The sequence below is a fragment of the Quercus lobata genome, chromosome 4 (genome assembly GCF_001633185.2).
Source record: "Quercus lobata isolate SW786 chromosome 4, ValleyOak3.0 Primary Assembly, whole genome shotgun sequence".
Taxonomy (NCBI): Eukaryota; Viridiplantae; Streptophyta; class Magnoliopsida; order Fagales; family Fagaceae; genus Quercus; species Quercus lobata.
The window spans coordinates 64,589,889-64,605,222 of record NC_044907.1 but is presented as its reverse complement, the minus strand read 5'-3'; the positions used below and the strand labels follow the sequence as shown (position 1 = coordinate 64,605,222).

Below are 15,334 nucleotides of genomic sequence, written 5' to 3'. Positions count from 1 at the left end.
AAGGAGATAGTGGATCCCCTTGTGTAATTAGCCTACTGGGTAGGAACTCCGACAAGACTACCATTCCATAAAATCTTAAATTAGGTGGATGTGATCGTATTCATGGTAAGCTTTCTAAGGGATTCAGGAATATGGAAGAATTCGGGTTTTTCTCTAATAAAATCCCATTTCAACCAATCATATGCTTTGTCTAGATCAAATTTCAACAAAGTAAATTTGAAGGCCAAAAAACAGATAAATCTCCATGTGAAATATTTGAATGGCTTCTTCAGTAATGCCATAAATTTGAGTATTTCAGTCATAATTTGATACAAACTCCATTTCTATGACATATAATGAATTATGGTGTCAAACATATTTGAGAAAGAAAATATTACAAAAAATTATATCTCTGATTATATATATGTAATCAGGAATTGAAAATGATGAAGAAAAGTATAGACCAATTCTCATCTACCCTGTTTGATAGCCTTACCAAGCATGGGTTTAGAAGCACTCACTGGTGAATTATCTATGTAACCCACCATGCTTGAACTTTCGGAATAGTCATAATAGATGCTAACAGATCCTCTAGCTGCAACATCATTTCTTAAGCTTCTAGGATCATCAGATTTCCAGTCAGTCAAATATCCAGGCTTTGAAGTTACAGTGCTCACTTCAATGTCTCCTAAAAGCATTGCCACCACACGCGACATTGATGGCCGTAATGTAGGTGATGATTGAGTACACAAAAAAGATACTTGGATTACTCGTTTTACTTCTTCCTCATTGAATTCTGATAATTTGACATCGACAAGATCGACTTCACAGTTGTCTTCATGTAGTTGCCAAGCCTGAGAACGATATTTTGTTACCAGGCTTCAGAATATAGTATATAGGCAGTGACAGTGAGTATTCCATTTTTTTTCAATGAGTCAACCTTCTAATTGTTCAGAATATAGTACAAAGGTGGAGGAAAGGAGAAATCCAATTGTTCAAATGAGTCAAGGGGTTCAGCATATAGTCTAAAGGTATTGGCTGTGACAAGGACAGAGCTAGGATTTAGAGTGGTGGGGGGTGGGGTTGGTGGAGAGGGCAAAGTATGAAAAAACAAATTCGTGAAAACAAACTTTTTAATATATTACAATACACTAATCTATTAAAAGAGAACTCGGCCTTCTTTTTGTTTTCATAATTTATCTATGATTATATACTAAATATTAGTGTATAAAATCAAGAATCCATCAAGAGATCATCTTCCATTTTGATTTTGTAAGCCAAAGCCAATTTTACATCACTAGAAGTGGTTGGGCTATTTTAAGAGAGGATTAAATCATTTTTTTTAGGTTCAAAAAAGGAGGAATTTTTATTTTATTGTAAACTATAATATATTGGTACAAAGTGTTAAACATGAAGGCTCTGCAAGTTCAGCTCTGGTTCAGTTGCTACGAGTTTTGTACAGTATGACATGTAGCTTAATTTGTCCAAGTTTGAATCTTATGTAAAACCATACGTCTTTAGGTCTCTGTATTCAAGTAGTTAGAGTAGCCACATCTCATTTTGTGATTGGTTATTTCAATAGTTTGCTAGATTGTTAATTTCAGGCAGTGCAAGTCAACTATTTAGTTTTTCCTTCTCCTTTCTACTCTGTTTTGTGTGTGTACATATATATATATATTAACAGAGTTCTAATGTTTATCAATTCAATGAAAACAATTTCACTTTTCTCTCATTCCAATCCAAAGTTTAATACAATTACAAAAATAGAGTGGATTACAATCAATACAAACACAACAAATAACATTGTAAACATCTTTAAACCACGACAACAAAGCAAATATTAAATCTTTTTTGAAGCCATGTACACCAATGTATCATGGAAATCGTGAATCTAAGATGGACATTAACTTAATCATTAGTATTGTTCCTATCCTTAAAATCGTAGGGGGGCCGATAAGTATTTTTACATATGAATTTGTAAAATTGTAAAAGATCTAGACAAATCCAGCTGTTTTCTTGATTGTTCCAAGGATCATCTTCATTTCACTTAAATTTGTTACTTTTACTCTCATATATCCATACATTTCATGCATTATAAAGTACACTATTGCATATCAGGTTTTGTATATTTATTACATGCTTGAAATGCTTGGTTAGTTAGGTTTCATGTATTGTTTCACTTTCTCTTTCATTAGATAATGATTTGTTTATGTTGAATATTAATCATTCTAATTATTTCACATGGATATCTCTAGACTCTAGTATTCTTGTGGAAATGTGATGTTTTGCTCTTTTTTTCTTTTTCTTTTATAAAAAATTGATTGTAACAATATGAATATATGTTATTCAAGGTTATTTTGTGGTAAATTGTTTATATTGCTAATAGACACTAGAAACCAGTTGTAGGACTGAGTGGGGCGAGAGCCTTACGCTTTCCCAATCCATAACTTAGCACCTGAACTCAAATAGGGGGACATAGATCATAGGTATTGTTCATGTCCCATGTATTGCTTTTGTCATTTTCTATTTTTAAAATTTTAAATTGTGTTTAGGACTAAAGTAGTGTAGCTTTATTTTCAGATTTAATTATGGTCAAAAGCCATGTTTTTTATTCTTATTAGAGATTCAATGCATCGTTTTTCAATTCAGTGCAATTTTGAGGTTTTCAAAAAAAATTTATATGAATAAATAAAGTGATAACTCCATATAATAAGACTCCCATTCTTTGGGAAGGAAAAGATAATCCTTACAGCATTAGTAAAGCACTAGCCTGAAACTAAAATTTTGCTAACAAAATCCAAAAAAAACTAGCAGGGATAGCTACAAGATAGCAGAAACATCTTTCAACTACTTTGCATAGTCAAAATAAATTTTTTAATATATGAATTTTTTTAATTCTCTCTCCAACTCAAACGACTACGCATCCAATTAAAGAAAGATAGCAACCTTCTATATGCAACACATAAACATAGTTCATACCCATTCAAGAAGATACATCTTTTCTTCTTCCAAGCTTGAGTCTGAATTTCGCCTCCCACTAACCATCTCTAGAGCCACTATGCCGAAGGCAAACACATCAGTCTTCTCTGTAAGATGTCCACGCATGGCATACTCCGGTGCAAGATATCCACTACATTAGTAACACAATTATACGCACAATTGAATATTAACATAACTAAAAATGAAATAAAATAGTAACTAGCTAAGCTTCTGGGGTCTTACATAGTCCCTGCAACGCCGGTGCTTATGTGACTCTTGTTATCATCATATAGCTTGGCCAAGCCAAAGTCTGATATTTTGGGGATGAGATCAGAATCAAGCAGGATATTACTGGCTTTCACATCTCTATGTACAATTCGAAGTCGTGACTCCTCATGAAGATAAGCTAAACCTCTTGCTACACCCAAGCATATATCATAGCGTGTTGACCAACTGAGATTCAAACTTCTTTCTCCTGTCTCATGCAAGCATAAAAATTTAAACTACTTACTATACATAAATATATGTGCACATAAAGTGAGATAGAGCAGCTACAAAGATGTGTCTTATACCAAATAATGCTTGATCAAGGCTTTTATTCTCTAGATGTTCATAAACAAGGTGTCTTTTATCTGCCTCAACACAACATCCATACAATTTCACAAGGTTACGGTGTTGCACAGCAGACATAATAGCAATCTCAGTGACGAACTGGTTCTTTCCTTGGTGTGATGCAGCAGACAGTTGCTTCACAGCAACTACTCTTCCATCATTAAGTGTTCCCTATTTTGCATTGAGTTTCAATCACAAATATTAAAGAAAATAATTAAACAATAAATCATTACTCATCAAGAGATAATTTTGAACTACTAGTGTATATAGAAAATGAGAACCTAGCCAATGAGGTGGGTGGCTCCAATAGATGTAATTCACACTTCTTAACTAATTGAGGGCTCAAATAAAATCAAACTATGTTGAACAAAATTGCATACATTCACTTACAGAAAAATTTACATGGATAAAACTCAATGTTGTTTTTGTGTGTGTGTGTGTATGTGTGTGAGGAATGGCTATTTATACCCTGGAATTGGAGGCCAAACCTAACCGTTTTCAGTTTATAACTGATACCATTAAAATGGAAAGTATATGAAAAGAATGACTAGATTACCACATATAAATATTTGGTCTACAATTTCAATATATGGAATCAAAAACTTTCGCTTTCAGATCATTATTTTCTCCAATGCATAGTTATTAGACTTAGACTGAAGTTTGACCCTATGTAGGTTTTGGATCATTGGGTTACTGATTGAACCACAGTTTTAATAAAAAATTAAAAAAGATTAACAACAATTTGGGAATGTGAGTGCATTAGAACTAGGGAAGAAGTAGAAAAGGACTTATGGATTTGTGTTATGAATATTCAATTATTTTCATGTATGTACTTCTACAACAATTGCGACTGCCAGGATGTTAGAAATTATAAGCAATGTGAAATAAAGAAAAAATATATATAGAAACAAAATTGAAACAGATGATTTTACATTGTGATTCTTTACTGCTGGGCAATTGCAACATATGTCTAAAAGCTCCTGGCGATTGCAATATATGTCTAATTTCTGTTAACTTACATCAGATTGCAGACCTTATGGCACCGACATAGATTTATGCACATAATGTTGTTAATTGCATAGGAACTTACCTTATAGACAGGCCCAAATCCTCCTTCTCCAAGCTTGTTAGCTGGATTAAAATCTTCTGTAGCTGTTTTTAGTTCAGCGTAGCTGAATGTGAATGGTCTAACGTCAATTCCTAAGAGATCTGCAAATTTCAACATAAACGCAGGTTGTAATTCTAAATCCATTGTTTAGTAATCAATTTTATTAAGTTGTGTGCAGAAATTGCGGGATAATTTTAACTTGCTAAATTGAGGAAGCATCCCCATGTTAAGCATTAATTATCAATGTGGTTTTTTCTAGAATGTTGTTGGATTGAAGATGGGGCTTCATTGGTGAAGTAACTCATGTTTCTCCTTACTTTTCCATGATATGCATGTGTGTACATGTACATATGGGCATGTGTTTTTTATTATTTCCAGACATAGTAGAAGAAGCTTTGGTATAAAAACCTCAATGAAGCTGCAGTTTATATGTGAACGTGATATTGAATTGAAGTTGAATGTGCAGTGTTATGTACGAAACATAACGTGCAGCACTGAGAGGCCAACTCACTAAATAAATTAGTAAAATAAGAAAAAATTCAGTAATTTTAATTCGTAGACTAAATTGAATGAAGTCCAACAACTACCATAAACGTGTAACATGATTTCTGGCTCACCTTCTTCATTGTCATTGGTTTGAAGTCGTTTTCTTTTGCGGATGATATAGAAAACTATGAAAACAGATAGAATGCCTCCAACACCAATACTGACACCCACGATCAGACCAATCAAATTGCCATTGCTACTCCTAGAACTGGGTGTAAATTCTATACAAAAGAAAGGCAGTCAAAAACATGACACCAACATTAAAGGAAAGCAGTACCTCATCTTCTTATTGCATCTACAATTTTTGCATTATGGTACCTGTAGTAGCATTTGGGACTAAGAATGGGTTGTTATTGATGGCACTTATGGCTGAAATAGAAGGTCCATAAGTACCTTCAACAGGTACGCAGCAAGTCCCTTTCCCAGCCCAAAAGAAATGGATTTCAAGATAGTTTTCTGATACCTGAGCCGGAAAATCCCTCTCAATGCCTATGTAAGATCCCCCAGCTTCCTTTCGTATGTCAAAATCTTGTGAGACAAGATTCCCCTGACATAAACATATTCGAAATTTCAAAGGCTTCAGTCAGTTTATCTTTTAAGTAATCGAGAATTTCAACCGAAAGGTAAAGCTGATAAAATAGAGAACTCTAAATTTCCTACTGTAACCCCAAAAATATACAGGGACCTAAATAGTATTTTTAACATATTCATTATTGGGCAGAACCGCATAAGTATAATTAGTATTTGTGTCAAGGCCTCTCCACGTGTATGGTTGTGTGGCAAAACAAAATTTAAACACAAACTTTTGCTATTAAACTACACAGATTACGTATAAGGACACGTTTGATAAACTGTAATAATAATTACATAACAATAAGAATAAAAATATGTATTACAAAGAACATAAGATGTTGTGATGTAATACTTAGAACCATGAAGACAATGGAATGAATGCATTTTAAATCAAATTGTAAAAACTTAAAATATATTTTAGGAAATATCTTACTTATATAATTATATTTCCTAAAAAATAATATATATATATATATATTTTTTTTAATTTGAAAGAGGGATTAGTTATTTTTTATTATTTTTTATTATCATAATTGTTATGTGCTTATGGAAAATTTATTTATTTGAAAATATATTAATTTTAAAAATTAATACACCTACTAAAGAATAGCTATTACAACACTTTTAGAGAGTAATAGTTATTTCTCATTTTAAAAAATAGTTATTAGTAAAAAATAATTATTCTCTATAATAAAAACATAACCAGACTACTAAATAGTTAAACCACAAGAATAACTATTACATTCCAATATCTATTACAGTCTATCAAATATACCTTAAGCAACTTCCTCAAAATTGCATACTTCCTTCGGTTCATGTTCTCACTTCGTATTGCTAAGTCTTCTAATCTTCAATTTAGGAGGGAAAAAAATGTACGGTGAATCTATTATTTATCGATTTTAAAAAAAAATAATATATCCTATTTTTGGAGGTGGGCCAACTAATTGATTTGGAGGGATAAAACGTGTCTTGAAATCAAACGAGTTTTTCCATTTCCCATAAAAGTGGTGTCAAAATTTTACTAAAATAGATTGTTAACCATTGTCTTAGGGTACCCGTTAGCATGACCCATGTTAATAAAATGACAATGGTTTACAAAGGTCAAATGGTATTTTTCTTAGGTTGTATTTTCCATAGTTATGAATTCTATTAAGTTCCATCCCTAATAGCCAGAATTTTCCATTCTAATTAGTTAATCGAAACGAATTACTATTCTATTCCATCTCATTCCAACTTCAACTTATGTCGCTCCATTCCACTTGTTTCGGTCCATTTCACAAAATTCCACCCAGTATGGTAATTTCAGCTGGCATGTAAATAAATCATTTTTTTTTCCGAAACCCTTTTTTTTTTTTTTTAATTACTCCATTTTTTTTTTCTTGTGAGAAAATTTTATTACTTCACTTACATATGACATTTTATTATTATTTTCCTTTAACAATGTATTTTTCTTATTTACTTTACTCACATATGACAAGGTTTTTTTTCTTCATTAATATCTAGAATGCACGGACGCAGCTAGGAGGGTGCCGCACCCGAGTCCGACACGACACGACGCGGTAGACCGCGCGTCGGTGCCGCGTCTGCGTTTTTTTTTTCTCAGATTCGCGCTGACTCGGCTCGATTCGCGCCGATGCGGCTCGATTCGTGCCGAATCGGCTTCGATTCACGCCGAATCGGCTTCGATTCACGCCGAACCGGGCTGATTCGGCCAGAATCGGTCCGTATCGGCCATATCGGTCCATATCGGCCGGCGACCGATATGGCCGATACGGTCGAAACAAGCCGAAATCGGCCGAAACAGGCCGAAATCGGCCTTGAAACTCGCCGGAGAGGCCGAATTTCTGACCTCAGATGCGTTTCTTTCCTTATTCTTTCTTTGTTTTGTGAATCAAGTATATTAATGTGTTTTTTAAGAATATTTTAATAGTAAAAATATATAGAAAATATAAATAAAAATATTTTTAATCATTTTTTAATCGCCGAGTCCCGCCGCACCCGCACCCTATTTTTTCAAAAATTGTCGAGTCCCGCACCCGCACCTGAGTCCCGAAACGCACCCATGCTTCATAGATTAATATAGTCATATATAACATGTTATATACTTATATTATGTAATAACAATATTAAGTATGTACATTATTTTATTTTGAAATCAACTATATAAGTACAATATTCTGAAAAAGAAAAAAAAAAACTAAATAAGTACAAGATACCCCAATCATAATAAAATATTTAAACAAAAAGCACAAGAATATAACCTTAATCATAACATATAGTTCTCTTTATGCCTTTGAAGGAATGATTATTATCCTATTTCCAAATAGTCGAAGAAAGAAAATGAGGTGTCAGATTCCAAACTTAACTATCATCCTATTATACAACCCCATTAAAGAGAAGTGGTCTATGAAAGGGATGGCAAAAAATTTCCAGCCTGCTTGATCTATCTAGCCCTACACGGGTTTTCTTTGCTTCGAAAGGGTGATAGTGTGGGGATGTTTGGGTTGCCCTACCTGAATGTGTGTGTGTGTATAGGATTATAAATATGAGGGTTGAAACAAGGTTTTTAATGAATAATTTTTATAATTCTATAATCTATATCATTATCATTGATAAATTTGTTATCTCATTTTTCATTAAAAGTAAGAATTTTAGGATTCTCAATCCAGTTCTTCAAACTTTCTGTTGGGAATCTGATTATGTAATTGGGGAGAAGAGAATTGTGTAGGTCACTTCAAGAGGACCTTCGCCTCCAAGAGAGAGAGAGAAAGAGAGAGAGAAGATTGTCTAACAATATTATTCATCAATGAATTATACATTTAGTCCTTATCCCTATATACTTGTAGGTAGTCCTTGCTTAACAACTAATAGAATGTTTGTTAGTTAACTAAGTAACCACTTGCCTAACTAACTCCTAATCAACCAATTAATCCAATGGTAACTAAACTACCTGTTCAACAGTCATAGTACACATGTAAATGATACAATGCAATTGAGGTTCCTAGCATTACCCCTCCCATTAAAAGCACCTTGTCCACAAGGTGAGGGAAAGAAAGCTGTAGTTGATGAAGAGATTCACAAGTAGGATTTGCAAGAGAAGAGCCTAACCATTGAATCAAAACTTCAGTAATGACTCGAGACCTTAAGATTTGGTCCTAGTCTGCAATACAGCAACAGGTTCTAAAATCACTTCTCCTCATTCATCAATAGGTGGTAAGGTAGGAAAGAGGTGTAACATGTCAACCAAACTTCATCTTCAAACAAGATACATGAAACACAAGGTGAATTCTAGACTCAGGGGCTAAATCCAGCTTATATGAAACATTGCCAATCTTCTGTAGGACTTGAAAGTGACCAAAATATCTTGGTGAAAGGTTCCATCTACCCTTGTAAGCCAAAGTTTGCTGTCAATAGGGCTGCAACCTCAAAGAAACCAATCACCTACTGCAAAAGACCTTTCCTGCCTATGTTTATCAGCCTGGAACTACATTCAATCTTGTGTAGCAGCTAAATGAACCTTCAAAGTATCTAGAAAAACTTGTCTCTAACTCATCAATGAATCCAAGGCATCCACTCTAGTTGTACCTGGAATATATGCTTGGAGCTTAGGGGAGTAAAACCATACAAAGTCTGGAAGGGAGTTAACTTCAAACTGGTGTGGAAGGAAGTGTTGAACTAGTACTTAGCTAAAGGAAGCCAAGTTGCCCACTAATAAGGTCTATCACTGGTGAAAACTCTGAAATATTGTTCCAAAATCTTATTTACAATCTCTGTCTAACCATCTGACTGAGGGTGGTAGGCTGAGGACATAGCCAAATCAGTGCCCTGGAGCCTAAATAATTCAAACCAAAACAAGGATGTAAAAGTAGCATCCCTATCACTCACTATAGAAGTAGGCGTCCCATGTAACTTGAAAATGTTTTGCATATAAAGAGAAGCAATTTTAGCTACATTATAAGGATGGGAAACTAGAACAAAATGTACATACTTAGCCAATCTGTCCACAACTACTAGAATCACCTAAAACCCCATAGATTTAGGAAGGCCTTCCACAAAGTCCAAGATCACATTAGTCCAAGGAGTGTAGGAATGGACAATGGTTAAAGCAACCTAACTGGAGAAGAGGTATCAGATTTGATCCTCTAACATACACCACAATCTCTATCAAATTTCTTGAGATCAAACTTCATTCCAGGCTAGTGAAACTCTCTCTTAACTCTTTGATAAGACTTCAAGAACCCCGAGTGACCAGCCAAAGGGCTACTATGAACATGGTGCAAGAACTGAGAGTGAATCTATCCTTGTAAAATAACAAACAATTTTGGAAGGTGAACCCCTTAGGTGGATTTCCAACTTGAATAGAGGCAACGAGTTGCTAAATAGAATCATCTTAAGCGTAACTGTCTTTCAGTAAAGCCAACCAAGTGGGATCAGGGACTAACAACAACAACAAACAACTTGCTTTGGAGTTGGAACTAGAGCTAGGCAACTCAGAATTGAATTCAGATTTTCAAGACAAAGCATCAGCCACTCTATTATCAATGCCTTTTTTATATTTCACCACAAAAGCATACCCCAACAACTTGGCTAGCCATTTTTGCTAAGTTGGTGTAGCAATCCTTTGCTCCAACAAAAACTTTAAACTCTAGTGATCAATCCTAACCACAAAAGGTCTACCAAGTAGATAGGATCTCCATTTCTTGACTGTAGTAGCTAAGGCCAACAATTCAATTTCATAGGTGGATAAATGAAGATTCTTCCCTTTCAAAGCTTGACTATGAAATGCTATAGGCCTCTGATCTTGCATTAACACAGCCCCTGGACCACAACCAAATGCATCACACTCAATGACAAATGGTCTAGAAAAATCAGGAAGAGCTAACACTGGAGGTTGAGTCACAAAGGCTGAACAATGGACCCATAACCTTTAGATTAAATTTTTAAAATCATGGTTGTAATGTGTTGGCAAACTGAGTGCAAAACAAGTCTAGTCTAAATGTTTAGAGTGTGCTTAAATAAGTGTATTTCAAGATTTCAAAGTCCAGCTGATTGCAGAAAAGAGAATTTAAGTTCTACCTTTCTCGACAGATCGAGAAATAGACCCGATCGATCAAAAATCACAGATAGAGTTTTCTACAGAAGGTTATTTCAGTCCAATCACAATAAAAACTTTAGGGTTTCACTTAAACTTCTCCACATATAAAAAGAAAACCCTAACTAAGTTTTGAAGACTTTTAGAGAATACTTGTGTGTTACTCTTTGTGAGATTTGAGAGGTTTTGTACCTTATAACTACACAAGATTCTACCGAAGCTTAAACTACAATCAAGGATTGGTAGAACTAGTTGCTGCATACAACATCAATTACTGATGGTGATCTAAAACATTTGAGTGGAGTCTCAAAGTCACAAGCAAGGGTATGCTTGTGTTGCTTTTAATCCAAGAAGAGAAGGAATCCGTGAATTCGGAGCTTGCACGTGGTCGTGTCAGTAAGTTACTTCGTGAGGTAGTATTAGATTTAAGGTTAAATCTTTTGTAACAACTTCAATTCTCTTTTAGTGGATTTGGTTTACTTTGAGGATAACTAGGTCAAATCCTCCCCAGGTTTTTACCTTGAAATGGGTTAGTTTTATTGGTTTTCCCGGGTAATCATATCGCAATGTTATTTACTTTTCCGCAACTTTGCATGATATGATTTATTTGTTTTAACCTAGATTTGAAAATTAATCTAAGTTATCACTTAGTTAATAAATTAAGTTAAACAATCTATTTAAGGGATCTAAACAAACCCTCACTCTAGATTCCACTTCCATAGTTATCCCCTCCAACAGGAAAAATTTAGCTCCCTTACATTTATCCCACATCTGCCACTTCTCATCACAATTATAGCACAACCCTTGTTTTCTCCTTTCTTCCATCTGTGCTCCAGTGCTCCAGTTAACCTCTACAAGTGAAACTTAGTTCTTGACTCTACTCTGGCTTCCAATTTAGGTGTACCCAAGATTGAAGCTTTACCAATGTCAAATACATTCCTAAATCCCTTTCTACTACTTATTAAGTATTCCTCCTAAATCTTTGCCAACCCAAAAGCTTAATTAAGAGATTTGGGGACTAACATTCCAATTGGTAATCTTATCTCATCCTTTAACCCACTAAGAAAACAGCTCATTTTATGAGACTCAGATAAACCCATGATTCTATTAGACAAAATTTCAAAGTTACCTTTGTAAGCCACCACAGAAGAAACTTGCTTGAGCCTTGTCAAAGCCTCTATAGAATCGTCATAAGCTGTAACCCCAAATTGAGTCTACAAGGCCTGAATAAACACATCCCAGCTTGTAAAACCCCCTGCTTGTTCAACATCTAGGAACCAAATCAGAGCTTCCCCATCTAAATGGTATGAAGCCATAATCACCCTTTGATGCTCCTGAGTGTTGTAATATGAAAAGAACTGGTTTGCTCTGTATGCCCAACAAGTTGGATCTTACACCTTGGAATCATGGAAACTCCAACTTCAAATTCTTGATTGGGTTCACTAACAATGGTTCATGACCTCCATTGTTACTAGTGGTGTTAACCAAATAGCCTCTAGAACCAGGTGATTGTTGACGTTTCTCTTCAGAATCAACCCATCTCTGCATGAATGTGGAAAGTGTTTATAGCTGTTTTTGGATTTCTTGTAAAGATTGTTCATGGCTGTCAGTAACCTTGGACAAAGCAGCAGTCTTTTCAGAATTCTGAGAATTTGATCTAGTTTCAGCCATGGTGCTTGAGTATGGATCAACTGCTCTGATACCAAATATCGAGAATCTGATTATGGAATTGGATAAGAGAGAATTGTGTAGGTCACTTCGAGAGGACCCGGGCTCCATAGAGTGAGAGAGAGAGAGAGAGAAGATTGTCTAATAATATATTCATCAACGAATTACACATTCAGTTCTTATCCCTTTATACTTGTAGGTAGTCCTTGGTTAACAACTAACAGAATTTTAGTTAGTTAGCTAAGTAACCACTTGCCTAACTAACTCCTAATCAACCAATTAATCCAACGGTAACTAAACTACCTGTTACAATAGTCACAATACACATGTAAATGATACAATGCAATTGAGGTTTCTAGCACTCTCTCAACAATCCTATGTAGGACCCTAATGTTAACAACAATGTTTTATACTGCACACTTAAAGCATATCAAAATAAAGAAAGTAATACCTTATATATATTGGCGTGAACCAACTTAGTAGGCATTAAAAACTTTGTTAGGGTATTTGTTAATAGACTATTTTAAGAAAATTTCAATATCGCTTTCATGATAAATATAAAAAATTGTCAAAAAAATCATTTATTTTTTCCTTTTACATAAAAACTTTATAAAAATAGTTCTTAAATCAATGCTCATAGGGTATCTTTTAACTTTTCCTATAAAAAAATACTAAAAAAGGAAAATAAGATCACAAAAAAAGCATTTCGTTTAAAGAAAACCTTGAAATCCTAAAACAAGTCATCAATAAAATGATGCAAACCTGGATATAAATGTCAAACATACGCTTGCCAAGACTCTTCCACGTTTTATTGTCAGGAAAAACTGTTTCTGCAAATTGGAGAGTCACAACATAGTTTCCATTTTGGAGCCCCAAGCCATAGTATCTTAATGATGAAGCAGACAAGCGAGCTGTTTGGAAAAACTCTGGCCCAAAATCATTAGTAAATATTGCAAAATTAGTAGATATTGTATCTGAATATGATGTTTGCGCTGGCTTAGTTCTCCCTGTAAATAATCCAACATTGCTAACTGCCCACTTGTTTGTGTTAGTCACATAATACGCAGCTGGACCAAGTGTCTCATTCTCCCTCTCATATCGAGTTTGAGTAGAAGTCGTAAGATTAGGACCACCACACTTGATTGCAAACCCAGAATCTGAAGTTCATATGAAAGAAATACTTATCGATATATAGGCTCATGAAAGGTGAAAATTTTACAACGTCACATTATGTATATACTAATGTGTACACAAGCATCATTATTATAATTTTTTTATAGATAAAATAAAGTTTCAATTTATTTGTTCACAAGCTTGTTATGCATTTCAATACCCGACATGCTTGAAGTTAGGATTCTAACTTAAGTCTAATAGTCTAATACAAAATGTTGGTGCATTTTAATATTTAAAGTGATTAAATTAATTAATAAAACGATAAGTTGACTAATTAAACGAAAACGATGGAGATTTCATGCATAAAATATTTTAGTAAAAAATGGAATCCTACCAATTGAAAACAATAGACTTGAGAGTGTCCTTATCTATACTACGAGTAATTAATTAGTACTTATGTGGTATTCCCTCCTTTCATATAGCAGAAAGTCTCACAAATTGAATTCATTGTAATATTCACTATTAGTATGAGAGGAAATACCATGTCATTATACCCATGAGTAACTAATAATTATACTTGTACTATAACCACATGTGTGTGTGTGTGTGTGTGTGTGTGTGTGTTGTGGTGGGGGGGGGGGGTAAACATTTGAAGATGGATCACTAGAATAGAATATTCTCCATTTTTTCAATTCTTCTACATACACATTTTCCCATATATTTGACTACAACTTGCATATTGTCAACTTGTTATTGGATTACATTACTTACACATGAGACCACCACTGATACTGCTTGGTGAAAAATAATCAAATCACCACTTGACACATATACAAGTTCTGACAAAGTATGTACCCTAATACTTTTTGCCTTATTTGGCTTCAATATATACTGTTGGGTATTGATCTTCTATGATGAAGTTCTTCTATGTTTGAGTGCAAACCATGGAGCACTACCAAGGCAGCAATTAGTTGGCATGATATTACCTAATATTGTAATGTTACATTATTATTATTATTATTATTATAATCTTAAATTCACGTAATCTTATCAAAGTAATATAAGATTATAATTTTTGTTCCATTAGTTACATTTGCATCACATTCCAAGAATGTGACTAATGAATTTACATAAATATCCCTTGAAATAACTAAACATTTTTTATTTTTTAGTTTTATACAAAACCAAAAAATAACAAAATAAAATTTTACTTTCACTTTCTTCCCTTTTCTCACCAACCAATCAATGACATATATATTTTCTCACCAACCAAACAGTGACAAACAGATCTAAAAGCATTAGGATTAATCATGCAAATTTAATATCTCATGAAATCAAAAATCACAAATCTAATATGGATTTAAACACCAATCTGATCAATTTTTTTTTTTAAAAAAATCACCCTTTAATTGACAACCTCAGCAATGCCTACATGGTTTCCAACCTGATTTTTCATGCTCACACCAAGCACATTGAACTCTTTTTTTTTCTTTTTTTGTTGAGAAAAAGCACATTGAACTTGATTATCACTCCATTCATAATTTTTTTCCCATTTGACAGTCATTATGTGTAGTATTTTCCCCCCACTGATTAAATTGCAAATCTTTTCACTATGGGGCTTCGCAAGCATCGGTATGAGCTTTTACATTATGAAGTTTAACCTC

General features: G+C 34.0%; 1 protein-coding gene across 1 annotated transcript in view; it reads right to left on the bottom strand.

Annotated features, from left to right (window-relative positions):
• Positions 1-252: 252 nt before the first annotated feature.
• The window catches only part of LOC115988064 (probable LRR receptor-like serine/threonine-protein kinase At1g56140), a 34,323-nt gene continuing 19,241 nt past the window's right edge, over positions 253-15,334 (bottom strand). The window contains exons 17-24 of the mRNA XM_031111698.1: positions 13,320-13,714; positions 5,543-5,771; positions 5,296-5,445; positions 4,661-4,779; positions 3,531-3,741; positions 3,202-3,433; positions 2,959-3,109; positions 253-833 (exon numbers count right to left, since the gene is read on the bottom strand). Coding sequence (XP_030967558.1) covers positions 450-833; positions 2,959-3,109; positions 3,202-3,433; positions 3,531-3,741; positions 4,661-4,779; positions 5,296-5,445; positions 5,543-5,771; positions 13,320-13,714 — 1,871 coding nt within the window. The 3' untranslated portion in view covers positions 253-449. The remainder of the gene's footprint in view (positions 834-2,958; positions 3,110-3,201; positions 3,434-3,530; positions 3,742-4,660; positions 4,780-5,295; positions 5,446-5,542; positions 5,772-13,319; positions 13,715-15,334) is intronic.